Source organism: Lutra lutra, chromosome 3, assembly GCF_902655055.1.
Source record: "Lutra lutra chromosome 3, mLutLut1.2, whole genome shotgun sequence".
Lineage (NCBI taxonomy): Eukaryota > Metazoa > Chordata > Mammalia > Carnivora > Mustelidae > Lutra > Lutra lutra.
In genome coordinates, this window is record NC_062280.1 from 77,821,758 (window position 1) to 77,849,577 (window position 27,820).

Genomic DNA, 27,820 nt, shown 5'->3' on the forward strand with positions numbered 1-27,820 from the left:
AAGATATAAACAACTATATTTGATTTTTTTTTTTTAAAAGACATACATGTGGTTACTCACTGAATTGTATCTCTCCCACAAAGTTGTAAGTTGACCTTATCACCCCCATACCTTAGAATGTAACCATAGTTAGAGAGAAGGTCTTTAAAGGTGTGGCTAAAATGAGGTTTTGGGGTAGGCCCTCATCCACCGTGACGGGTGTCCCTAAAAGATGAAACTAGGACACACAGATGCCAGGGATGTGCACACCCAGAGGAAAGACCCTGTGAAGACACAGCCAGAAGGCAGAGAGACATCTCAAAGCCACAAGAGGTCTCGGGAGAAACCAAACCTGCTAACACCATCTTGGACTTCTAATCTTCAGATCTGTAAAAAAATTTCTGTTAAGCCTCCACAGAGTCTGCGGTATTTGTCATGGCAGCCCTAACACACTAGTAAAAGGACCAAAACACAGGAAAGCTGGGGTAGGATGGCAAGAGGTAAGGCTGTGACATAAGCAAGGGCCAGAATACAAAGGGCCATGTATTCCATGCCAAGGACATGTGATGCCATCTTGACAAGAATGAGCAGGGCACTGAAGAGTTAAGCACGAGAGCATCAGCAAAGTGTTTTAGCAAAATCCTTCTAAAACTAAGTGTGGAAGACAAGACCAGAGCAAAGGAAGGTCGGGAAGAGGGTGCTATAAACTAGAAGGGATTAAGGTTCAAAATAAGGTGGAGGAGAAGTTTCAGAAACATTTAGGAGGGAAACCAACAGAAGTGCTTGGTGGGTTGATTGTGAGGAATGAGGGAGGGAGAGGATTCCAGAGTAACTCCAGGATGCCATCCTCTGGAGGGACACATGGAAGGAGGACCTTTAGGGGAAACACAATATGGTCAGGTATGGACATGCTAGACTCAAGATGACTATGAGTTTTCCTACTTCACACAGGAAAGCACCATGATCCAGTTGATCAGCAGAGAAAAGAGAATACTAATTCGCAAATTTCGCTAATTGTGCAAAGCTCAAATAATGGTTCAAACAGGGTGGCGGTGGGGAATGAGATCCCCCAGGACAAGTATCACAAGAGGACTAGAAGTTGGCAAACAAGTTCTCAGGGAAAGCACTAACTTACTTAAGGGTCTTAAACTCCCTACCAAAAATGATGGTCAAAGTATACGTGGGAATGTAAGACAGAGGAAAAGGAGGACGGTGATAGGATACAGTTGAAAGGAAGGGTAGTATTTTTCTATTTGACACAGTGATGGGGAAGGCAGGATGATGGTGGTTTTCATTATGCACTACGATTGTTAATATATGTGAAGATTCAGTTCAACCTGGCAAAGATGGTTCCGGGACCTAGACTGGGGCTTTCCCGAGGCCGAAGTACTATGTTTTCCTTTCTGGATACCACAGTTACTGCTAACTAGACTGCTGCTTATATAATCTTACCTTTATGTGGTCTTTATCATATTACATAATTTACATAAATTTACATTTTTGAAAATGTCACCATGAAGGAAAGAGACTACACATACACACCTATGTGTAAATATATGTCCTTTTTTTAAAAAAAAAACAAATGTATCAAATTAATATTGCTTGGAAGCAGTGACCTTGGGAATCCATCTACTTACTCATACATACAATCATGTTGAACATTTCAGAGTTTGTTAAAAAAAATAATTACAGAGCAATAACATGGATTTCAATTTTTGGAAAGAGCTAAGTCAATCAGAGTTAGGACTAACTACTGGCCTCCTCCAATCCCCCAACCCCCCACACACAGAGGCAATAATTTTTGCATCAAAAATAAGACATGGCTGGTAAATGGGGAAAGCAGGTTATAATATATCTTGCATAACATGATCTCACTTTTTTTAAAAGATTGTTTTCCTATAGAGAGTTCTATTCACTCTGTCTTCGCTTTTCTTTTTATAGAAAGCATGTACTACTCTCAAACTCACAAGGATATTTTCATGTTGAAAAAAGGATGCTTACAAAAAATTACCTCAGACAATTGCCCCTTAGGCAATTCCAAAAGAGAATTTCCTAGTTATTTTGTACCTCCCTAAAAACAGAGCTTCTCAGGATGAGTACCTTCAGGTTAATACCCATTGAGGTTCTCACATATGTTTAATGTGGAAAGATTCAGAGGTTTATACCAAGGTAGTGATCCTGATTAGCTCTTGGAATACAGAATTTTGAGTGCTTTTTATATTGCTTTGCTGTTTCTACTTTCTGACTTAGGAAAAAATAATAACATGTACTGCTTGTGGATTAAGAAAAATAGTAACACTGCAAACAAAATGAGTAACATCTGAAAAGGCCTCCATTCCTTGGACAGTCAGTCACCGTCTTTCCCCAAACACGCACACGTGAAGTTATTACTTCGGCTCACAACCTACATTATGTCTGCTTCTGTGTACTTTGAGATTCGTATTTAAGGAAAGAGGCACTGTAATTTTTATAATACAATTTCCTAGACACTTCATTCAGTTGCTTGCTCAATAAACACTGATCAAATAATGTAGCGGGCAGAAGAGAACTGAAACTTCATGAGGACTGTCTACAAAAGTTTACTACAGTGTGAGCCTTGCAATGGCCACCTGCATAAGCAAGATGCCACCACCACCTCTGGATTTACGCTCCTCCTCCCAAGTACTCTCTACAGCTGCATCCAGGTACAGTTCTGTACCAATAGGGAGTGAGACTACAGGGCTTTACAAGCATACTGATGTAGTTCAAGACTCATCATTTCAGAAATTCACATATTTCTGGATCAGTTTCCTAAAAACTGGGTCAAAATCTCTGCCAAAAGAATGTGGCTTATAATAGTTATTGCTTCTCTTTAAAACAAATCCCTTAAGGGGAAATACAATTTTATCTGTCTCCCAAAACGCAACCACATGTTCTCGTTCTGAATAGAATACTGACTGTATAAAAGTGGTGTGTTTTTAAATATAGGTCTGCAAATCTATTTCAATTAAGTGAAGGGAGGCTGATCTGTACATAAATGGCAGGAGAATCTGAAGGTCATAACTTCAGAGAGTCTGCTGCTATAACACTAAGAAGGCTAAACATCTCAGACTTCACTACTTTTCATTCTGAAGAACAGCCAAGTATATAATTTTATCTTTAATTTACTTTACATTTCAATATAACACTACATTTTCTACTTTCTCTTTGCAGGCACACACACAAATGTATGTATCCTCCAAAGGATAGCTCAAAAAGGACCAGTCTATGTTAATACAATAGATACTCTTCAAAATTTGGAGGAACCACAAACTGAGAGAAAAAAAGATTAATATATTAAGAGACTAATGCCATCTTATGATGCAGGATTTGATGTCAACTCTTGCAGCATCTCTCTTTCCAGGATTAACAGTTTTGCACACAAGTAATAAAAATAATTTACTCGGGGCGCCTGGGTGGCTCAGTGGGTTAAGCCGCTGCCTTCGGCTCAGGTCATGATCTTGGAGTCCTGGGATTGAGCCCCGCATCGGGCTCTCTGCTCAGCGGGGAGCCTGCTTCCTCCTCTCTCTCTGCCTGCCTCTCTGCCTGCTTGTGATCTCTCTGTCAAATAAATAAATAAAATCTTAAAAAAAATAATAATAATTTACTCTACCTGATTTTTAACACTGGCGTATCTTTTTAGGTGTTTTATAAATTCTGGTCGAGAAGTGTTTCGTACAACGATGAGAGCCATGCTTCCATTATTTAATCTGGAATTAAATATTTGTATTTGACATTGAGAAGTTTATGAAGTGATTGCAACAGAAATTACTTTATCATTCCTTCTAACAAATATCATGCTTACTAGAAGTTTTAGGCCAGAGAGATTAGTCATCGTCACATTACATTTACCTAAAATTCTTAAATCTTATCTTGCCATTGTTATTTTTTAAACAGCACAGCCCTTCGAATTAGTTTTTTATTAACTGACTGATTTCCTTCTCTGTAAGTTCGTTAGGGGCTTTTTTAGAAAATGAACGATCATGCATCCTATATACCTAGCAAGACATCATTTAAAATCCAATGTATTTACTTAGGGATTCAAAATGTGAAATCATGTGTGTTTTTAAAAGAGGTAAAATAGCAAATAAATACAAATGGTATAACAAATTGCTCAACACTTTATAAAACCTACAGTGTGGTATTTAAATATTTACTTATGGGCAGGTTGAAGTGACATAGAAAAATAAATCAAAGGGGCCCACAGATGGATAAAAGGGACAAATGTTGCCACACATGTACAGTTAAATGACTGAGCATTTTAATCTTGCATAACAGTTCAGTTTAATATAAGAGACTGCAAATTTAGAGATGTGATTTAGTGCCAAAAAAGCCACTCACGAATGCATCTAGCTTTAGAAGGCAGTTTGCAGAAATATGTGCAAATGATTTCTAGCTTGATTTCAAGGCAAATATAAAGTTTTCCAAGAATAACAACAACATGAAAAAGAGCTCTTTAAATCTTATGGAAACTCAGGTTAGAGTTTGCAAGGGACCTTGGAGATTATCCATTCATTCACTCAGTTTATACAGATGGAAAAGAAGACCCCAAGTTTAAGTGATTTGCTCAAAGGCACACCGGGAAAAACAAAATGATCACTGGTACCAGATCTCTTAGTTGCCAGGGTCCAATGTTCATTTTATTTAACATGCCAACACATTCAGAGTACTGTCTTGTGTTTTTATTCTTCAAAAATTGCTTAATTTTTCATAAACATGAAAAGCACTTCATATGTCTCCTTTTCAATACTTAGTCATTGAAACATGCTCTATGTGACTTCACTATTCTAAATGTTTTTTATATATTATGCATTTAAGCTTAGGATACTGAAAACAACACTAATTTCTATCAGCAATTTTCACTGAGGTATTTTGAATTAAGTTATACTTTATTGGGGGGGAGGAATAAAGTTGGAAATTGAATCTCCTGTGCAATGATCCTGAATCATTCTGAAGATAAATCTCTGAATACCTCTGGTCAACCAATGCGTGGTATAACGGTTTTTACAAAAAAAAAAAAAAAAAAGGTGGGGGAGTGTTTAGTTACAGTCCAAAAGGAAATCTCTAACTAGTCATCCTCTGAAAATTTAATCAATACTGATTAAGCCTCGTGAGAATAAGCAATGGAATTCCAGGCAAGTTAAAAACTGTATGGAGCAGCATTGAGAGAGGCATGAATCCACTCCCAGAAGTGCAGACCACCTCTCATGAAGGTCCTTGAGCAAACATGAGAGTCAGAGATGAAGTAGGATTAGACAAGTATTGTCTCCAGTCCTGTAGAACATTGCTCCTTTAGTCAGCTAGCTGGTTTCACTTTTAGCGAGGGAAACTATAGTGGGCAGGTACACATCTATCTAGGATTTCTGACGGTATAGGCAGGAAACAATTAAGCTACAATTTCTAAATCACACAAGCTTCAAAATAACTCCCTTCCAGTTACTAAAGATAAAGAGGACCCTGGTGTCTAGATTATTAATATCAAAGTGCATAGTTTTTCTTCTTCTCTAACTTTGGATATTTCTCTATCACCTTCATATCAACTGCCGAGGAAAAAATTGTAAATCAATCCCTCTTGCTAGCTGTTAATCATTCTGGTTAAATATTTTGCAGGGAAGACAAAACTGATCATTGAAATTATGTTATAAATTGCCACAGCACAGAAGCCATTCTTTTATTCTACATCCAGGGAAAGTCTAGATTTGACTATATCATGCAATATTCATGATCCTTCCATGCTCTCTATGGGAGTGGGAGAGAAAGATTTTCAGATGAATAATAGACACCTGCTTGAAAAGAATGTGTAAGAGATGGTTTATATTTTTGTGGATAAAATGATATATAAAATGTCTCAAGAAAATGTGGGCAGCAGATTCGTATGTACCACTATTCATACTAAATATAAATAAGTGAAATTCAGCTTCCTTTGACAAAGGTATCAAATATACCCACAGACAAGCTATTCATGCTGAAGATATTTATGTCTGTTCTACAGTTTGAAAGTAGAGACGTTCATAAGAAATACAAGAAATGTAATGTTTTCAATGACCAGTAAATAAACACAAATAAAGCAAGCAAAGTAGGCATAAAATGACATAATAAAATTATGTTAATAAAACCCCGAGAAATATTTTAGCCTCAGTAACATAAATAAATCAGTGATCATCTAGTCTTTCCAGTTTAACAGTTGGTCTCAGCCTACTCTGAGGCAAAGTCCCTTAGAATCTCTCCTATTACCACAGTCCAAAAGAGACTACCTGTTGATAATATTTTAGCCAGCCAAAAGTTAGCAAGGTATTCTAAAAGAGAGAAAAAAAAAAAAAAAAAACCTGGTTTATAGAAAAGTATTAGTGATTCAACAAAAATGCTTACTAACCTGGTAGTAGGTGCCAAGCCTCTAGGTGCCACCGAACACAGGCAAGGGATTGCCATAATGCTGACATTCAAGAACTGACCCTGGATGGTCTGCCACTGATCACTACTGTCTAAAGGCAATGGAAGTGATTGGTTACTTGCCCTCACCAGAGCAAAATGTCAACAGGGTCTGGCTCAGTTCTTAAGGAGGTACTTTTAAGCTTACCAGATTTGGGAGATCCTTCTGCCTTCCTAAAAGAAAGAAAACAAAACAAAACAAAAGAAAAACCACATCACACAAAAAATAACATCTATTCTATTGAGAAACTTCAAGAAACTAATTTGTCAAATATTTTCTTAGATTAGATCAAGTAAAAATATGTGAGTATATTCCATTACTGCATTATACTGTGCTGATTCATTTAAAGGTGGTGTCATAACCACCATTACAATGATGATTTTGCTTTTCTTTTAAAGACTAGAACATTTGCTTTGTGTGGCTTTGAGTAATGTTTGTGTTCCACACTAGACTGAAATTCTCCTGAGGGCAAAAACCATGGGTTTTGTTTGTTTTCTGGCTTACTGTTGTATCCAAAGTGCCTGGTATGTAACATTCAATAAACAGGATGTTGAACAAATGAGTGAATGATTGGATGGATGGATGGATGGATGGATGGAAGGATTCATTGTTTCTGAAGACAGAAGTCAAAAGTACATGGCCGTCTAGAATTACACTATTCTACATTCTTCGCTAATATTTTAGAAAAACAACCAAAGATCACAAGACTAAAAAATTGTGTATATCAAACTATTTCATGCTTTAAAGAAAGACACGGATGTTTATAGTACTTTGAGCTCTTTACCTACCATTCTTGTAAATCGTGAGAGCCAATACATGGTAAAAAGGATATTTCACAGTCTTCAGGCCTAAAATACAATAAAATTTGCTATTAACACTCATGTACTCTAAGATACAAAATTTTTGGTTTAAGGAAAAAAAAAAGCTTACTTGAGTTTTGCCAGTGCCTTCATGACCGCAAAATCCCTTCGTTGGTTGGGTGACATCCATCGATTTTTTTCTGCAAGGGCCAAAGCTCTTCCACCAAAGCCAAACATGGCAGAGAACCCAAAGCGAAGAAGCTTGCCAGTGGTGCTAAAAGTGCAGACATCAACTGGTTGTATGTGCCCTTGAATATCATGTTGGATATTAGTCAAGCAGTGAGAGGAGTAGGGCAAGTTGTCAAAACGGCAAACACAGAAGAGCCTATTTATTTACTTATAGAAGATCTCAAGCAATTTCCTACCAGGATAAATATCCTTGCTTTCTCTTCATCTCCCCTGACCTACAACTACTACAACTGTCATTTGTAAATTTTTCAGGTACTAAGGGAGAAACACAAAGTAGTAAATACTACAACTTATTGTTATTTCATGTAAAACATGGTTAAAGAAGTCAAGTTGAAGTACACGGGCAAACTAAACTTAGATTTAACAGTAGTTTTGCATTGCACCTGAGTTTACAGACCTTCCATTAATTGGAATAACAATTCTAGAGTAGCTGTGCAGTGAATTGTCTTTTTGTGTTTTTCTTTTAATAACGTCATCCCAGCCCTACCATCTAGGTGTAGCCCAACAACAGTATCTGATATACTTCAAAAGGATGCATGGGTTTTCTTAATCTGATTGTAAAATTGTGATTTTGACCACCATGATGTTTTTTTTTTCTCAAAAGATTATAGTAAAACTTCATTTTCTACTCTTTATAGTGCCTGTGCTCTGAAAAGGGAGGCAGTCTAAATAGTGAAGCTTCGCCCTAATTGACTTTTGGTTTTCAGTAAAACATGTCTCTGCTTTGAGGGACAAAGAATTTGTCCTTCCTTAGATGCGTCTGACAGAAATAAAAGAGTCATAAATAAATATAAAAACTTCCTTATAAGAGAGTCAACTTCCTTATAAAACAGGAACTTCTTTGAAAGAATTCTTACCCATTATAATGTGCAAAGTTGCAGTTACCACATGAGGGATTCCATGAAGAGAATGTGCGAGTACGTTAGTAGAGCCTGCCAAATCAATTCAAAACATGTATAATCAATGTAGTGTATGTTTTCATTTATGCACTTGCTCTTACTTTACACAGAGATGACTATGTAATGTTCAAACGAAAAATTAATGGAAGCTTATAAGTGTTCATTCACAGACTCACATCAAATAGTCGCCAAATTTTTGTTTAGCCTTTAAACAACTTAAAATTAGTAAATAGTTTATAGTATCTACTTGCTCACTGCTTTTTCCATCATTAATGTCTATTTTCTACCAAAATGTCCTAGATATGTCAAAGTCTACTCCAACTTCAATGAGTGGGCTTCTAACTTCTATCACAAAATGAGCACCAACAGCATTAAGGCTGTCCCCGGAGAGCAGAAACAAATGCATAAATATATAAATAAAAATCTAAATAGTAACGAAGAAAAAAATCTAAAATCACTGTAAAGTACTAGACAGTTTTTAAATACTTTTAATGAATCTTAGAGATAAGCTTTCATCCAAGAGGGGATTTTCCTCTTATAGAACAAATGGTATCCTCGATGAAAAAAAATATTTAATTTCATGGTATTTACCACTATAAAAGTCTGTTTTGAGACATTATAGGTTTCTTATTTTCATAATCATTAGGATAATATATGATCCACATGGATTTTTGCCACCACCCTGCAGAAGAAAAGAGTTCTCTCAAGTCAGGCTTCTATAACATTTTTGTGTCTCTGAGATCTTGGGGTAAAAACCTTTTTTTGAGCACAAAAATTTCAACTGGCCCCTGCCATTCCCAGGAGGTTAAAAGGATTTAAAATTAAGAGGCTACAAGTTTTCTTGAATTACAGATTATAAGAAAGAAATGGCAGTAACTAACAGCCAGGAGCTATGAAAGCGTGAAGGTTAGCCCCTGGATTTGTTAGCTGGGAACACTCCTGTGTGGTCATACATGACCTCTTTGTTTTGTATCACTTGAACTGATGTGCTCTAGGGTTGTCAAGTTGAAGAAGCTGAGGCAACTCAGGCATTTTCAACCAAGGCCGTCATTAAAATAATCGTCGTGAGGGACTTATCTAATATTAATGACTTCCAGACCCCTAGTAATACCAATTCAAAGAAAAGTCCATCTCAACCCTAATTAATAAACCTGTTCCAACTGATTCATCAAAGGGCAAATGATACTCTGACCTTTGTTACTCAGAATATGGCCCACTTTCCAGCCACAATACTCTGGTGCTTAGGACAATAAATGGGTGTTTATTAAAATGGTGACTCTGGGGTCCCACTCCAGACCTACTGAATCAGAGTCTGCATTTTATAAGATCCTCAGGTTTTGTGCCTGAACAGTAACGTGAAGAGGCACTCATCTAGAATTGTATGGTCTAGAGACCAGGAGCTCAACATCATCTGGGAGCTTGTTAAAAAGGCAAATTTCTGGGTCCCACCTCCAACCACTGGAAACAGGAGGTCTGGAAGTAAGGCCCCAGGTGTCCATGCTTTAGCAAGTTCTCAAGGTGACTAAGAGGCATCCTAAGGTTTAAGAACAACGGGCCCAGAAACCTGTTACTCAGTGGATCTTTACCCAGGAGTCAATTACCTAAGCCTTTCCAATTACCCTTTGACCATCTAACAGTTTACCCTCTGGTCATCTAATTGCTAATTAATCTGGAATGGGTGGGAGGGAAGAAAGGAAACAAATCAACCTATTTTGCTTCCCAATCAGATTTATGGTAAAGGTTTTGGAGGAGGCCACATAATTAGAGTGAGATATTTAGGATTATCAATGGATTACAGTACTCCATGAAACACATTTCCTCCATTACCATGGTTAATTAGGAATAGACCATAAAAGCATTCCTCTAGAAGAGCTATTAAAGAACATAATGTAATGTTGTCATGTGCAATAGAGAATGACACATATCATGACTCAAGAAAATAAAGACCCTTAATTCCCTATGAGTTTGAAGTATGCTAAGCATGTCCAGACACAACTCTTTTTAGATTGCTCAAGATCGCTTTTTAAAATTTTTACGTCTCAGGCTTTGCACCTTGACAACTTGTTCTTAAATCCATAGAATTTGCAAAGAGGCATGACCAGAAATTATTTTAGTCATCTTCTACTCTGATTAACCCATTCCTTAGTCCTGAAGAACAGTTTTTTACACACTGAATTAATAAGGAAAGTTTGTGAGGAAAGTGCTTATAAAATGGTAATACTATAGATTGCTCAGTATTTTTATTTGGATAATCTAAAAGACAGAGTACAATTTCCAAAAACAAAATGTGATCTGTCTGTAAAGACGTCTACATGCCAAAAGAACATGTTGCTCACATAAATAACAACTATGTAATTTTAGCATTCTCACAAAAGCTATAAATGTTCTACCTCAAGGTAAACATTTTAATTAGTCTGAAAAGTTATTTTTCTTAACAGCTACCAGCAATTTTGCTCACCACCACCTCCCCAGACCTGCTAAAATGTGCCAGATACAAAGAGGGTAAGGACAGAAGTAGCAGTTCATGTAAAGCATGAGTGATGGAAGTACCAGACAGAAACTATGGAGGCAAAAAGAAACAAGGAAAAAAAAATTGTCCTTGGAAGTGCAAGCACTTCTGCAGAACAATTAACTTAATTAACCAGACACCATGAATATTCATAAGGCCGTTAATGTCTCCCACATCCAAACAGATAAATGTGATGTAATGACTTCCTAGTCAAGCATATCTAAAACTCTCACGAAAACTGCACCTACACTTTGGTTCTTTGCCTGAAATAGCATAGAAACTAACAGTCCCTTGGCAATATTTTATTCTCAAATTAATTGGAAAGCATGAATTTATTTATGTGAATGCTATAGGAATATATGGTTTGCCATCAGTATGTGGATTGAGCCTTGTTTTACAACAACTGGATTGCTTTTTTATTTTTATGTCCTCTCTGGCTTTTTCCTCTATCCTCCCCCAACCCGTTTAATCGGAATCTCTCTGTATAGTTCCTTAGCACCAGTTCCCATGGCAACAAACACCATTGCTAATGGCCAGCAGTTCAAATACAGGCTTCCCCACATCTGATCCATTTGAGTCTGACCATAATTCAGCGGCTTAGTCTGTTGGCTCAGTGGAGTAATTTACTAAACACTCTCCCTCTGGGTGTCTCTCTCCAGGAGGCAAATGGCTTCAAAGGCAGACTGTCTTCTGTGTGCAGCCTGGAAACTTCCTGCCCCGCTCTTGTTCCCATTCTCTATCAAAGCCCTGATGGGGCATTGGGTCCTATTAGTACATCCCGCACATGACTTCCCCCTCGTTATGGAATCCATAAGCTGGAACTCCTATACCATGACCACAATTTTGGCAACAGGCTGTATTTTCTAAGCAAAGTGCATTCAAATGGCATATTAAGAAGATAAGCATAACCATTAGTTTTTCTAGCTAACTATTCACTTTAGGTCAAATGCCTACCTGTGAGGATAACAATTTTACTTTTGATACACAACAGTTAATAAGTGACCTCTAGTGTGAGTGTATATACTACTGAAGAGGAAATGACCTAAGCACATCCACTTGGCTTGGAAGGAAATGCTGAAAAACTCCACCATTACAAACAGAGCCACTAAAATGATGCGAAAAGGTGAAAATGACTGGTTCCTCTTGGCCACATTTTTTTTTCCCTCCCAGTTGAGGTTATTTTCTTCTCTTCTGCTTAAAGATCATCAAAGGTTTTCTCTAAATGCTTCATAATTATCAGGATATATCCAAATGTGTGTTTCCTTTTAAATTCTTCTGGTTTTTTAAAAAGACTTCACAGCCTAAAAGAGCATTTGTGTATCTTTTGTTTTCTGTCCATGAACAATACTAAATATACTGAAATCCATACTAAATGAGTGTGGTTATCAAATGGATAGAATGTTGAATTTTTTAACCAGTCACATTATTTCCTATTTTCATAGGAAATGGTCATTGTTTCTACTTTTCTTGTAGAGGGAATACTGTGTGAGGTTTTCCAAATGAAAAGAAAAGAAATAATCACTTTCCATCACTACTGTTTAAATAATTTGGAAGGAGTGACTGGCATAATGTAATAAACTTGTGAAAGATATTTTCCTCTCTTCTGGAAGCCAGGGCTACTCTAGCTGTTCTCACAGGCTCCCACAGCTTTCCCCTCCCTTCCCCTACTCACAAATTCTCCCAGAAAGCCTCCCAGCAGGGTGTTCCCTTGCTCTCAAACTCCCATTGTTTCCTACTGTTTATCAAATACAATTCAGACCCGTCCCTGTGGAGTCCCCGGGAGCCACCCTGCTTTGGGACAATTCTGATCCCGTCATCACCCAACAAATGACCTGTTTTCTATTTCTCCATGCTCTTGGATTTTGCTTTGGCATTGATTATTTTTGCAATGAAGAAAATAACTCATCCTCATCAGGCCAGATTCTACCCATTTTAGGCCTAATTCAAGTGCACGTGCTCTATTAATGTCTTCTTTATGTTCATTCACTTAATAAATGTTATTGAACGTTCACTGTGTCACATTCTATTCTAGCTGCTAGCAATACAGCAGTGAGAATGAATCTTTCTGGCATTCTCAACTCCGGGTTATCTCTTTATACTCCGATAATGGGAGTTACAACATTTTACCTCATATGACATTGTAAGCGGCTTGACTAAAGTGGCCTTGTCAAATTTCATACCTGGGGCTGTGTGATCACTAGACCTTTATAGGGGAAGCCAGAATAATAACTATCCCATTTGTCAATTGTTTAACTATGTATTAAATCCTCCATATATACCATCTAATACTACAATAACCTTATACTGAGGTGAATATATATATGGGTATCTTTTTTACAGATTAGAAAAACAAGGCTCAAAGAAATTAAATAACTTGTCCAAAGTCTCACATTTGCTAGTGGAGATGCCAAACTTGGGTCTTTCAGATTCAAAGTCTGCATTTAACTCTGTGTTACATTGTCTAGGATAGGAAGTGAAACAGAATGGCATTAAAAGTATAAATTGCTCTAGGCAGTATAGACATTTTAACAATGTTTATTCTTCCCATCCAAGAGCATGGAATGGTCTTCCATCTTTTTGTGTCTTCTTCAATTTCTTTCATGAGTGTTCTGTAGTTCCTCGAGTACAGATCCTTTACCTCTTTGGTTAGGTTTTTTTGTTTTGTTTTGTTTTTTAAAGATTTTATTTATTTATTTGACAGAGAGATCACAAGCAGGCAGAGAGGCAGGCAGAGAGAGAGGAGGAAGCAGGCTCCCCGCCGAGCAGAGAGCCCGATTCGGGGCTCGATCCCAGGACTCTGAGATCATGACCTGAGCCGAAGGCAGCGGCTTAACCCACTGAGCCACCCAGGCGCCCCTTTGGTTAGGTTTATTCCCAGGTATCTTATGGTTCTTGGTGCTATAGTAAATGGAATCGATTCTCTAATTTGCATTTCTGTATTTTTATTGTTAGTGTATAAGAAAGCCACTGATTTCTGTACATTGACTTTGTATCCTGCCACGTTACTGAATTGCTGTATCACCTTACACCAGTTAGAATGGCCAAAATTAGCAAGACAGGAAACAACATGTGTTGGAGGGGATGTGGAGAAAGGGGAACCCTCTTACGCTGTTGGTGGGAATGCAAGTTGGTGCAGCCTCTTTGGAGAACAGTGTGGAGATTCCTCAGAAAATTAAAAATAGAGCTTCCCTATGACCCTGCAATTGCACTACTGGGTATTTATCCCAAAGATAGAGATGTAGTGAAAAGAAGGGCCATCTGTAACCCAATGTTTATATCAGCAATGGCCATGGTCACCAAACTGTGGAAAGAACCAAGATGCCCTTCGACGGACAAATGGATAAGGAAGATGTGGTCCATATACACTATGGAGTATTATGCCTCCATCAGAAAGGATGAATACCCAACTTTTGTAGCAACATGGACGGGACTGGAAGAGATTATGCTGAGTGAAATAAGTCAAGCAGAGAGAGTCAATTATCATATGGTTTCACTTATTTGTGGAGCATAACAAATAGCATGGAGGACAAGGGGAGTTAGAGAGGAGAAGGGAGTTGGGGGAAATTGGAGGGGGAGGTGAACCATGAGAGACTATGGACTCTGAAAAACAATCTGAGGGTTTTGAAGGGGCGGGGGTGGGAGGTTGGGGGAACCAGGTGGTGGGTATTAGAGAGGGCACGTATTGCATGGAGCACTGGGTGTGCTGCAAAAACAATGAATACTGTTATGCTGAAATAAATTAAAAAAAAAAAAAAAAAAGGAAGTGAAACAGAGAAAGATAGGAGGAGAGGTTCCAATTAGCAAATCCATGGTCACTGGCTTGCCTGCTGGTATTAAGCCGAGTGGCAGCTGTGCTCGGACAGGGGTGAGGAGGCTGTCTGTTTCCTTCCCAGCATTCTTCTGGGCTCTGAGAAGCAAAGCATGGGCAACTTCACTGGCAGATCCATCGCCACCAACACAGATGACACTAGAAAACAAGAAATTAAAGAATGCAACACTTTACAATAATTGGTAATTATTCATGAAATCTCAACTTCAGAAGAATAACCTTATATATTCAAGTGCAAGGTTACTCACACGCACCTTCCAACATTTTAGTAAGTATCAATGAATAAGAAGGCCCTAGCGCTGCCCTGGTCAAGTTTACTTCGAGGATATGATTCCTACACAATACCCCGTAGACAAAATGTTTTTAAGTGGGTTAAGAGGCATTAAAACACTTGAACATGTTAATTCATGTTGAATCTGCATTTGGCTCTATTGATACCCAAAAGTATATTGTTCTCATTTTATGTTAGCAGTCATGTACAATTCATTTAACCAACTGCTAATTTTCAATATAGCTCTGAAAAGACAGCTGTAAAAGTCATGTGAAATATGAAACTTTAAGAAGCGATTTACCATTAGTATATAAATATAGTAATTACAAACCTGAACTGTTTTTTATCTTTTGGACATTACTGCTAGATGGCACTTTTAAAATTACTATTACTGCCCTTTTGATCCTAGTCAGTACTGCTAATAATTTTTTAAGATTTCATGGTAAGTAGACTACAGCAGAGGTGGTGGTAGAAATTCATGAAAGTAATATATCCAATTTCAGAAATTTGTTTCATAATTATTTGTATTTAAAAGATGTAAAATAATCTTAAGTAGCAAAAGCACATTAATTTACCCAAAAGGAGGAAGAGTTTGTGTTATTGAAAGCAGGTGTCATAACTCAAGGCCCATAAGAGCTCAGCAAAAATGGAAGGGCACAATGAATCTAAAGGAGGGACGGATTTTCAGTTCAGCCCACTCATGTCATCTGGGAGGCATGCCTAGATTTTTCAGACACTTTTCATCCTCTGATTTTTCTAGAACAACCACAGATTCTGATTTCTGGGTGAGTCTCCTAATTTGTCAATATTATCAACTAGCATTCAATTTATTTAAAACCTCCATGTGCCAAACAAACAGCCTATGGATCATGAGCAGCAGATTTTATTTGTTTTAAAATGGATTTATTTATTTGAGAGAGAAAGCAAGTGTGGGACGAAGGGGTAGAGAAAGAAGAGAGAAACCCAAGCAGACCATACGTTCAGCACAGAGCCTGAGGTGGGGCTCGATCTCAGGACCCTGAGATCAGACCTGAGCCAAAACCAAGAGTTGGACGTTCAACTGACTGGGCCACCCAGGTGCCCTGGTCACCAGCTTTTAAATGGATCCTTAAGGTTAGGAAACTCTTGACGTTGGTGAACCCAGAGTCTGAGGGTACCTCAACTCCCCACCCCCCACCTTTCTCTCAGACTTCTAGCCCCTGCACAGAGCTGTGGTTCAGCCCTATGACTGCACACTGCCTGGCAGGATCCAGGTCCACCCTTGTTATCAGAGACTCCAGGACGTGGGATATGACCCGGTAATTGTTGACTAAGGGTACTATTTTAGGTCTGAAAGGATTCTAGGGGTTCATCATGTGGCCACTGATTCAGAAAAAAAGTGATTGTACCTACTGAAGGTCAACTTTATGTCAGAAAATACGTTGGTTCTTTTCTATTAAATCCTCAGAGTTCTATGAAGTAGGCATTAGCCTCATCTTTATAAAGGGGGAAGCCAAGGTTTGATGTGAACCTTGTCTAATATGATTTCAAAGATCTTGGAGATTGGCCAACACTCTATGAACTTAAGCACACCTAGGAGATTCACGCCCTTTCTACCCGCTGAGGTGTGTGTGATCTAAACAGAGCACATAAGGTCATCCAACAAAACATCTAACTTAGCGCAGAACCTGACTTTGCCATTCTGTATGGCAGCATCTGGCCCCTGGGACCCTGCACCCAGTAGAACATCCGGTACGTGTTAACTCACTGCTAGCATTGATAGCGATGGTTCCGCTGTGAACATACTCTGCCACAAAAGCCTTTGAGTTTTTGTCCTAACACGTCCTAGGTTACTTATTTTGAAACTTTAACAAATGATAATTAGAATAATAAAGTAATATTTAGTGAATGATTACTATGTACCAGACACTGTTCTCAGCACCTTCCATGTATTAACTCATTTAATTTGGACACTAACCATATGCAAAAGATATTTTTACCTTCAATTTTCAATTGGGAAACTACGGCATAGAAAGATTAAGTAACTTTCCCAAGGTCATTACATAGTAAGTGACAGAAGGAGGATTTGAAACATCACAATTCGGCCTTAAGAGATGGCACTACTACTACTAGTCCACGTATCGTATCCTTTCTATATGTGAAATCTAATGAAAATCACCTTATGGGAAGCTTACTTTTTTGAAAATCAGTTTACCAATAGAATTAATGTGTAATTAAATGTGTTAAAGTAATATATTTATGTTGATAACTATTATATCATTAAGATCACCTCCAGGAATAGTTACTCAGCCTCGAGGATATACTTCAGGCAAACCTATCACAAGAGTCTGCACATTACAAGAAAAGGCAAAGCAAACACCCACCCACAACCTTTTATGTGTTAATTTAACCACACTTAAGAGTTACCCTAAACATAAAACTTAAAATAGCTAATCTTTTGCATGTGCTACCTCTTGTATTTTCAGAAAAAGTAAACTCCTTCTTGCCATGACCCCAAATACAATCATTCTGCCTGGAAAGGTAGAAGCAGAGGCTGATACCTTATTTCTCTTCATAAAATTTCCCTTTATATAATTTTTAAATCTGTGTTTCTTCATCTACAAACCAGTATCATCTTTGAAATGTTCCCAACAGGTTACTAGGTTTTGATTTAAACTTTTTCTTTTTTGAAAAAAAGTACTTTTAAAAAAATACCTTACTTAGTAATACAGATACCATGGTCAATGGGGTCAAATCTCAATGTTAGTTAAATAATGTCCGAATCAGCATAGGTCTAGTTCATGGTGAAATTTTAAAAAGAAGAGAAAAACTAACTCAAGTTCAAATAAAACACTATGGAGCAAAATAGGAAATATTAGCACATTTATAACTGCATAAGAGCTACAGATTAGCTTAACCATGCTCACACCTGTAAATTCAACTGTTCCAGCTACAGGTCTCCGCACCTGACCGTACTCTTTTCTTTGCCATTACAAAACGTTCTCTCCATGCATAGTAAAAATAGGGGGCAAATAAAAAGTGGCACTCCTACAAGTTTGAGTGATGGATCTCAGAGTGTTTGCTAGGATACACTGGAGATGCACAACAGCGGTCTTGCGTACTGATAGATGTGTTCCTGTTAGCTTTTTTGACATGATATGTCTTTATATAAACATACATAACTCATTAAAAATTCCAAAATCTTAACAAGTAACATTTCTTAAACATTATTTACCAAACCATTTGGCTTTATTAAGGTCCAAGAATATTTCTTGGACCTTAAACTGTCTGGTCCGTGTCTATAAACCTTTAGATGATTTTCTAATCACACCCTACCAGTAGCTTCACTTGAATCGGGCAGAAATGCTCCAGGCTCAAGTTCTTGAAGGAATCCCCTCTCTCATCAAAGACCATAGAATCTTGGGGGTAGCTTATCCCAACCTTGAATCATTTGTACCTTTTTCTCAGGAACTCCTTCAACAGCCACTCTTTGAACACGTGCAGAAACAGGAACTCACAAAGGGAGTGCATTCCGTTTTCAAATGCTTCAACTTGTTAGAGAATTGCTCTTTCTTTTTAATTGAAGTGTATTTGATATATAACATATTATGAGGGTACATAACATAATGACTCAATATTTGTATGCATGCAAAGTGATCCTCACAATAAGTCTCATTCCCAGCCATCATCATACAAAGTTACAAAAAACTATCTTGTTGTCACACTTTCTGGATCTCTTTCAGCAACTTTCAAATATGCAATACACTGTTACTGACTATAGTCCTCATGCTGTATATTACAGCCCCCTGACTGATTTATAACTGGAAGTCTGTACCCCTTGATCTCCTTCACCCATTTCACCCACCCCTAACCTCCTCCCCTCCAGCAACCACCAATCTGTTCTTTTATCTTGGCATTTGCAACAACATGGAAGGACCTAGAGAATATTGTAACATGGGAGGACCTAGAGAGTATTATGCCAAGTGAAATAAGAGAAAGATACAGTATGATTTCATACATACATGGAATCTAAAAAACAAAATGCATACAAAGAATTATTCTCTTAAAGTGTCTAAAGAAACTATGTTTCCATTGTTCTCCTCATATACCTAATCTGTGTAATTCTAAGTGGAGTGACTTAAAATGACCATTTTAGTAATTTTTCCCAGATCCCAGTGGAAAAACTAGGCCCATGAAAATAAATGAGGTATTGAAGGAATCTTAGAAAATAGATGATTTTCAATAGAAATTTTAAATTATTATAAGACCTAAATAAATCAGCATGCTGTGGAATTCAGAAACCATCAAATCACTGAACTTACATCATAGGATAGTTAGGTCAAACTATGTGGTTAAAAAAATGTGGCTAATAACTGAAAGATCTGCATCCCTTTTAGGGCCACACTATTAAATAACAACACCTACCATGTGAAATAAACAAGAATTAAGTACATTCAGAGAAAAAAATCACTATACTGCCCTTGAGTCTTTTGTCATTCTGCAAAATTTTTAAAAAGATTTTCTTTATTTATTTGAGAGAGAGAAATCACAAGCAGTGTGGAGGGGCAGAGAGGGACGGAGAAGCAGATTCTCTGCTGAGCAGGGAGCCTAATGCGGGGCTCTATCCCAGGACCCTAAGATCATGACCTGAACAGAAGGCAAACGCTTAACCCACTGAGCCACCCAGGAGCCCCTCTGCAAAATTCTTCTTCATCCTTACATAGTATAATTACTAATTAAACATATTTATACATAGCACATTCACACATATACATAGCACATAGAACTTCAAAATGGTGATGGGCAAAACCACGTCTAATATCTATGGTATCTGTTACCCTCATTATTTATATAATTATGTTTTGAAGAAAGGACTTATCTGCAATACAGCCACACTTATATATTCAAAAGCTGTGTTTCAGGACTATACTAACAGGCAGTAGGTGGTGGGCATGAGTCCCCCAATTACTTTTTTTCTTTTTCTAATGTAGTTGCCATTTAAAAAAAAATTTTTTAGTGTAAAAGTAGGAATTTATTAGAACATTGGAATAGTCTGTATTTTTTATAAAAGTTGTTTTTAATTTTTTTTTTTAAAGATTTTATTTATTTATTTGACAGAGATCACATGTTGGCAGAGTCAGGCAGAGAGTCAGGCAAAGAGAGAGAGGAGGAAGCAGGCTCCCTGCTGAGCAGAGAGCCCAATGCAGGGCTCCATCCCAGGACCCTGAGATCATGACCTGAGCTGAAGGCAGAGGCTTTAACCCACTGAGCCACCAGGCACCCCTATAAGTGTAAAGCTCTTAAGTAATCTCCTACGTCATACTCTTCATCCTCAATATTCATGTAATGTTGCCATCTAGATTTGCTCCTCTCAGATTCCTTTTTGAAGTCTTGTTTTACTTATCAAACTTTCTTCTTCATCCACTAATATTGTTTCTTATCAAAAAATATTAAGCACTTCTGGAAAAACAACCCTAATAATGCTCTATTTTGACTGCATTACTTTCCTTCCTAATATATTCTAGTAGTTCTTTAAGAGCAAAGCCTTTCACTCTACAGTTCAAAGACACAACTGTCCTTCCTGATATTACATTTTGTTTCCTGCCCATTACCATGTGACACAAGTTATTCACATAATTGCCACCTTTTAAAACCCTGAAATATCAACTCTTGTAAAAAAATCTTCCCTAAAATGTTTTTGTCTTACACATCAATCCATCATTTTGCAAAGTGATTTGCCTACTTTTAAAAAATGGTTATTAAAGTATGTCACTCACCCCATTTCTAATGTTTGCATGACAGTGAATGATTTCTACACACTCCAGCAATGTATTGGAAACAACAGTTTCCAATGCCCACTCTGGATAGCACACTTAATTGGTAGCCACTAAATTGCAAAAGAATTAAAATTAGCATCTTTATTTATACTGAAAATAATATATACATATTAAAAGATTTTATTTATTCATTTGAGAGAGAGAATGAGAGCATGTGTGAGCACAAAAGCAGGGGTAAGGGACAGAGGGAGAGGGAGAAACAGACTCCCCACTGAGCAGGGAGCCTGACATGGGGCTCGATCTCAGGACACTGAGATCAGGACCTGAGCCAAAGGCAGATGCTTAACTGACTGAACCACCCAGGCTCTTCAATATATTTGTATGTATAGAATATTTACCTACAATCACAGCCAACTGAACCAGTGGGTAACTATTAATATTATCAATAAATGTACAAAAGAGGATCCCAATACAGTTATACCATATAACCTTCCATCAATGCTTTTCTAGATACTCACACGGTTAAAGCCAAGAATTAAGGACTACAGATTCAAATATATGCACACTAGGTCAGTATGATGTGGTCCTCTTTGATTTCCCAGCACTTAGATATCTCTCCTTTTGTTTTCCTACACCTGACCCTGAGAGGCAGAGGACCAGGCCATATTGTGATCATTCATTGTTAGTATACAGATACGAATGAAATAGTCTAATTACATACACCACAAATACTGAAATACTTACAAGCCCCAAATATGTGGCTAAAAACTAACGAAAACATTTCAGAACATGGGCCATGGGACACATACAGACCGATAACATAACCTACCCATCAAATTCCTGGAGTTCACAATCCTTCAGCAGTGCCAGAGCGTGCCCTTCGTACTCTGTTACTATTTAGAAACAAAACCCAAAAAACAGGTTAAAGTCTTAAACAATGATCTACACTCTTTCACTTAGTTTGGCAAAACAATATCATAAACATATGGTCGGGTCATAAAACAACATTTATCCTTGAATATTTATATTTTAATCATGGGAAAGAAGATTGTTACTTGCCTGATGTGTTTTATAGCTTTATGTAAAAGAGGGTCATATATTTGTTCCAACTACATAAGTCATTCAGAGCTATCCCACACACAGCAGTCAGATCATTTATCTTGGTGCATGTCTGTTCAGTGTTCCCTTCCTGATATTATAAAGAAGATACATTTCCCTCAAATCAGAAGCCTAAGAGCAACAGTATTTTGAAAATAAGGCACATTAGCTGGCATCAAACAGTCAATGTGAAATCGCTTTGGCAACCTCACACGAATAAATTAGTGGAAAGGTTAGTGTAAGATTTACATACTAGAAGAATGTGTATCTGGAACCGCTAGACTAAAAAGAGGAGGAGCTGGACGTGAAAATAACGAAGGCAAGCCAACACCGATGATAACAGACCCAAAGCGGAGGAGGAGGGTGGCACGGACCCACCAGCGCCCAAGCCTCTGAGGAAACGGATCTGTCACTCCCTATCGCTGTCTCTACAGTCGTGATGCCCTACGCAGTATTGTAAATGCCAGTGGAGACAGCACAAACTGGCACACTGCAGATGGCACCATGCATCCCAACCACATTTAGCATTTTCTAGGGCCGTGCTGCCAGAAGAGACAGCCCAGCTGTATCCACCCATCAAAGATTTCTGCTGACTGACATGACATTGCAGATGGATTTTTTGTGTAAGAATGTGCATCATTATATGCAAGATTACATTAATCTTTCATGCCTGTCTGTCCCTGGTGTCAGCATGGTTCAAGCTTTTCCTACAATGTTTTTAGATATTGTTAAGAATTATTAGTCTTGGTGTCGAAAAGAATCATTCTGTATCCAGCAGCATTACCTTGTAATTCTCCCACAGCTTATTCAAAGGCTGTTAACATTCACATGAATAAAACTTCTCTGTATTAAATTCTAATCAGAAGAAAGCTAGGAGGAAACTAAGGATAAAATATTTATATTAATAAACTTGGAAGGTTAAGTTATCATAAATGATTGTGTTGATCATTTATAACCTCAGCAAGTAGTTGAAACCTTAAAAATAGAAAATAAAATGTTATATACAAACACACACTGAAAATACTTAATGATATTATGAAGAAATATTTATAATGAGAATCAGTTTATCAAATCTTGCTTTTAGGCTGCAGTTTACTTTTCAAATCCAATACAAAGGTAGCTTTAAAACTAGGCTATGGCTAAACACTACCTTTATTCAAGAAAAATTTTAAATAATATTCTATTTCTTTGATTTTGCAGGTAGAATTTGCTGATATATTGATGCAAATTATCCAAGAAGAGTAATTTTTAAAATGACATTGGAAAAGTTAAAAAAGAAAAAAATAGTGACCTGTAACAAAGAGAAAAAATGAAAGAAACTTGATCACAAGATATTAGGAAAATGAACAAAAAGAATGAAGTCGTTGGCAACAGGGAGCTCATATTCTGGAGACAGAAATGAGATGCTGATTTTAAAACATAAATGTACAATATGAAGTAGTAGTAAATGATTATAAAAAAATAACAGGGATAAAGGATAGAGAATACTATATAGATACAGTAGACTAAATAGAGACTACTATTTAGATACAGTAGAAGAAACTGAAGTATTTATTTAGACATAATGTTAGGGGCCCTGGAGTGAGAAAGAGCCAGATTCAAATCATCCCATTCCAAATAAACATAAGGAATAGACTGCTAGACAAATGCAGTTTCAAAAAGTTACTGGCCTTTTCTTTCACTCGCTTTCCTTTTCTAATAAGAATGATACCCTATGCCCCTTGTATTCAGAAAATTTGGAGATTCCATTCTTTGCAAGGCTTTGAACTCAGTTCTCAGTGCGGGGATTCCTCTAAACACCAGAACTTTCACTTTATATATTACTTCCTTAAGGAGACAAGATTGGAAGAAAGTAATGTCTTGATGTTAATGCTGAATGTTGATGAGGAAACAGGCTGTAGTAAAATCAGATGAAACCTGGACTTCAAGAAACCTTTCTTAGTCTGGTGATAAAATTTTATAATGGGATAAGACACGGAGATGACCTATAGGTACTTCCAACTTAGCTCCAGATGGAATCTGTTATTTCCACCTTCAGATTGCCTCTCAAATATATTGTTCTTTGTGTTCCATCATCTCCTCCCTGCTCCCAAGACAGGAAAATTACTTCCTAGCTTGTCTCCCTCCTCACTCTCCACAACTACTCCAAGGTCAAGACCAGTTGTTTTGGTCTTTGTTGATATAGTATCCCACCTCAAGCCAATGCCCATGGTCCAGCACTAATATTTTTTAATGTGGTTAGTGTAACAGTCTTCCCCAGTCTGCCTCCAACCTTTATCCTACTCTCCCCAGAATGACTTTCTCAGATCTCCTATCCTTCTTCTACACAACCTCCACAGATGAGTCTACACTGTCATCAGAGACAAGCTCCAAACCCCAGACATCTGAGTACTGGAAACAGGATTTGTCATATACATCCACAATTACTTAAGGAATAACAAAAAGAACCTCTCACTCGATATGATGCATGAACAGGTACTCCCCAGATTTTTATTAAAATGCAGGTAAAATTGGAAATAAATAATGTCCTGACCTACTAGCATCTTTTGTGACTCAATTTTATCAAATTGCCTAGCTTTCTGCTGGGCAAGATCAGGAATAACAGGAGGCATTTCCAGGGACGGAAGGCTTTAAGTAGAAACAAAGAGCCAAAGAGGAAAAAAAAAAAATTCCAAGAGGAGATTTGGTAAAAGTGTTGTAATTTAAACTCATGACCCTAGAAGGAGGGGAGGGGGAGGTGACAACAAACTCCACTTTCTTTACAATTCCACCAGGACCAAATAGGAAGTAAAAATTATCTGGGGACTAGGCACTCCCATGAGCCCTGAGTTGGCAAAGATCAAGGCTAAATTCAGAGATGTGCCTTTGACCATGATAATGATGGTGAGTATGATAAGGTCTACAGTTGGTTAACACAAAAATTGACTGAAGGAGATGGAACTGCCTATCATGAACAAGAGAGATCAAGAGCAGTCATATTATCTGTTTCATATACTTTAATGACTCATACTCAAGATGGGATGCATTTATTTTGTACTAGGGCAAAAGAGAACACTGACTCTAAAAATTACAAGAAGGCAAAAGTCATCTCACAAGTTCTCCCTAAAGTTCATGCATTGCACACAGGCATTTGGTCAAAGGGACAGTTACATTTGCAATCTAGCCAGTATACCTAACTCAAAATGCTGGTGGCCTTGGGCTGAATCAGCTCAGAGAGAAGGGCACCTTTATATAAGTTAGAACAACAACAACAACAACAAAAAAGTGTCTTTTCTAATATGCACAAGGTACAGTGACCCTGACTCAATAATGACCAGCAGTATTATCCAGTAATGGCAGACACTGACATAGGGTCCCCAAGCAAAGCCCGAGAGTTCATCCATGAGTCAGGCCACACCTACACTCCACCACATGGGGGAAATTAAACTAGATCACTCTCAAGTTATTTCCAGTTTGATCTCTCAGGTGCCTTTTCTCACTTTATTGTTCTATGAATTATCCTATGAATTTATAGTCTCTCAAAAACCCTCTTAGACCTTAAACAATGTACTTCCTGAAATCTGCTCTATTTTGGGAGAAGGATAAAGAAAGGTTATCATAGGCCAGCTTGGGCTTACCACTCATGTTCTTCTTCGACTCAAATGCCAACAAGTTATTAGAAAAAAACAAAACAAAACAAAAAACCTCCATTTCTAAGTTCTTCCAGAAGTTTTTCTGACACAATTATTAGATACTGCGCTGGTGGTGGCAGCAGAGGGGGGATCCAAGTTCAGCTCAAGTATTTCAAAAGACGCTGATCTATATTCAGAAGTAGTTAGGGTTTCAGCAGTAACCAAAAGGAAAAGTATATTTTTATTAATGTGGTGATTCTTTTTTTTAAAAAACTGGAAGTTTATACCTTCTGACACCTTTCGCTCATTTCTCCCATTTCCCACCTCCTACCTCTGGCAACCAAGAATCTGTTCTCTACACCTGTATGTTCAATTGGGGGTTCGTTCTTTGTGTTTTTAAGATTCCACAAATAAGGGAGATCAGATGGCAATTTATCTTTCCCTGACTTAGGTGACTTAGCATAATGCCCTTAAGGTCCATTCATGTTGTTACAAATGTCAGGAGTTCCTTTTTTTTAATGACCAGATAATATTCCATTGTGTGTAAGTGTGCGTGTACACATGCACACACACATATACCCACATATATAGACCCTACATTTTCTTTTCCATTCATCCACGGATGGACACTTAGGTTGCTTCCATGTCTTGGCTATTGTGCTACAACGAACATGGGAGTGCAGCTATCTTTTTAAGTTAGTGATTTTTTCTCCTTTGGGTAAATATCCAGAAGTAGAATTGTTAGACCATATGGTAGCTCCATTTTTATTTTTGAGGAACTTCCATACTGTTTTCCGCAGTGGCTGCACCAAGTTACATTCCTACCAGCAGTGCACCAAGGGTTCCTTCCCTCCACTCCACATCCTCACCAACACTCTTTAGTAAGAGCCATTCCAGCAGATGTGAGGTAATAGTTCACTGTGGCTTTGATTGGCATTTCCCCAATGATTAGTGATGTTGAGCATCTTTTCATGTACCTGTTGGCCATCTGCAGGTCTTCTTTGGGAAAATGGCTTTTCAGATGCTCTACCTACTTTTAGTCAAGCTATTAATTTTGCTATTCATTTTTAAAAGAAACTTATAGAAAAAAATCCTTTAAAATATACATATCTAGCTAGAATGTTTCAAATCCTGCCTCATTTATCTAAGCATTATCTCCTAGTGAGTTTATCATCATGTCAAATATATTACGGAGTTTCTATTCCATTTAGACTCAGCAATGCACACAAGACATGTTAAAATAATGGTCACTTCTGGATGTCCAGAAAATATGTACATTTCTGTTTTACTCTTTCATGTATTTTTTCTTTCAAGGTGTGAATTGAATCTACTACATAATTTATGAAACAGACATGCACAGCATTATGACCATCTTTCTTTTTTTTTTAATTTTTATTTTTTTATTTGACAGAGAGAGAAAGAGAGAGAGAGCACAAGCAGGTGGAGTAGCAGGCAGAGGGAGAGGGAAAGGCAGGCTCCCCGCTGAGCAAGGAGCCCGATGTGGGGCTCGATCCCAGGACTCTGGGATCATGACCCGAGCCAAAGGCAGTTGCTTAACCAACTGAGCCACCCAGGCGCCCCTATGACCATCTTTCTATGGCACTTCATAATATATAAGGTAGTTTCAAATGTATTATCTAACTCAAACTACAAAACTACACTGTGAGACAGGCAAGAAGATTCTAATCTTTTCAAGGATCCATATGTTTATTCAGTCCTTTGCACAAAATAGCAAACTTTCAAAATATAAGTATTTAGCTAATATACATACTAAAATGGTTTTATATGCAAAAGATGCAGTTTTATAATTTTGCCTATAGGAGGAGTGTTAGGCAGCTAATAATTAGCCATTCTGCACAAATATATAAAAAAATTATAAGTTTGCTTTATAAAATGTCCTAATTTTATGTTGAACTAAATATAACATTCAATAATGTTTATAAATTTAGGGGAAAAAGAGCCCTAGGACATAAAACTCTTCTCCTCAATACGAAGGAAAGCAAGCACATTCTTATCATTTCCTCTGCCTTCCATCAGGTTTTTCATGCACCAGTCTTTCTTCTAGGAGCTGTCTCTTCCTTCCTAATCTCTATTCTGTTGGCAGGATCATTGCTGCTAAACCAGGTGACGTGCTATGATAAAAAATTGACACTAATATTGGATCAATACATGATGAGTAAACTACGGAGTACAGCACAAATGTCAGTCCAGAATCTGGATTTAAACTTCCTCTAGTGGACATGGTTGGGAGCCGTCCCAGAAGCCACTTGGGCCTTTTTTATTTTCTCCCTAATAGAACCCAGATTCAGTTCAGGTATTTTCAGCCTTCAGGAAAAGGGGGTCCTACTTCCAGCCCATGGGATGGGTCTTA

The 27,820-nt window shown here is 37.6% G+C and overlaps 1 protein-coding gene across 2 annotated transcripts in view; it reads right to left on the bottom strand.

Moving 5' to 3' along the window:
* Positions 1-27,820, bottom strand: part of CERKL (ceramide kinase like) — a 118,649-nt gene that overhangs the window by 3,164 nt on the left and 87,665 nt on the right. For both annotated transcript variants that reach the window (XM_047722334.1, XM_047722333.1), the window contains 8 exons: positions 21,570-21,633; positions 14,709-14,851; positions 8,334-8,408; positions 7,358-7,535; positions 7,216-7,275; positions 6,575-6,600; positions 6,371-6,479; positions 3,611-3,707 (listed from right to left, as the gene is read on the bottom strand). In XM_047722334.1, the coding sequence (XP_047578290.1) occupies positions 3,611-3,707; positions 6,371-6,479; positions 6,575-6,600; positions 7,216-7,275; positions 7,358-7,535; positions 8,334-8,408; positions 14,709-14,851; positions 21,570-21,633 (752 nt within the window). The remainder of the gene's footprint in view (positions 1-3,610; positions 3,708-6,370; positions 6,480-6,574; positions 6,601-7,215; positions 7,276-7,357; positions 7,536-8,333; positions 8,409-14,708; positions 14,852-21,569; positions 21,634-27,820) is intronic.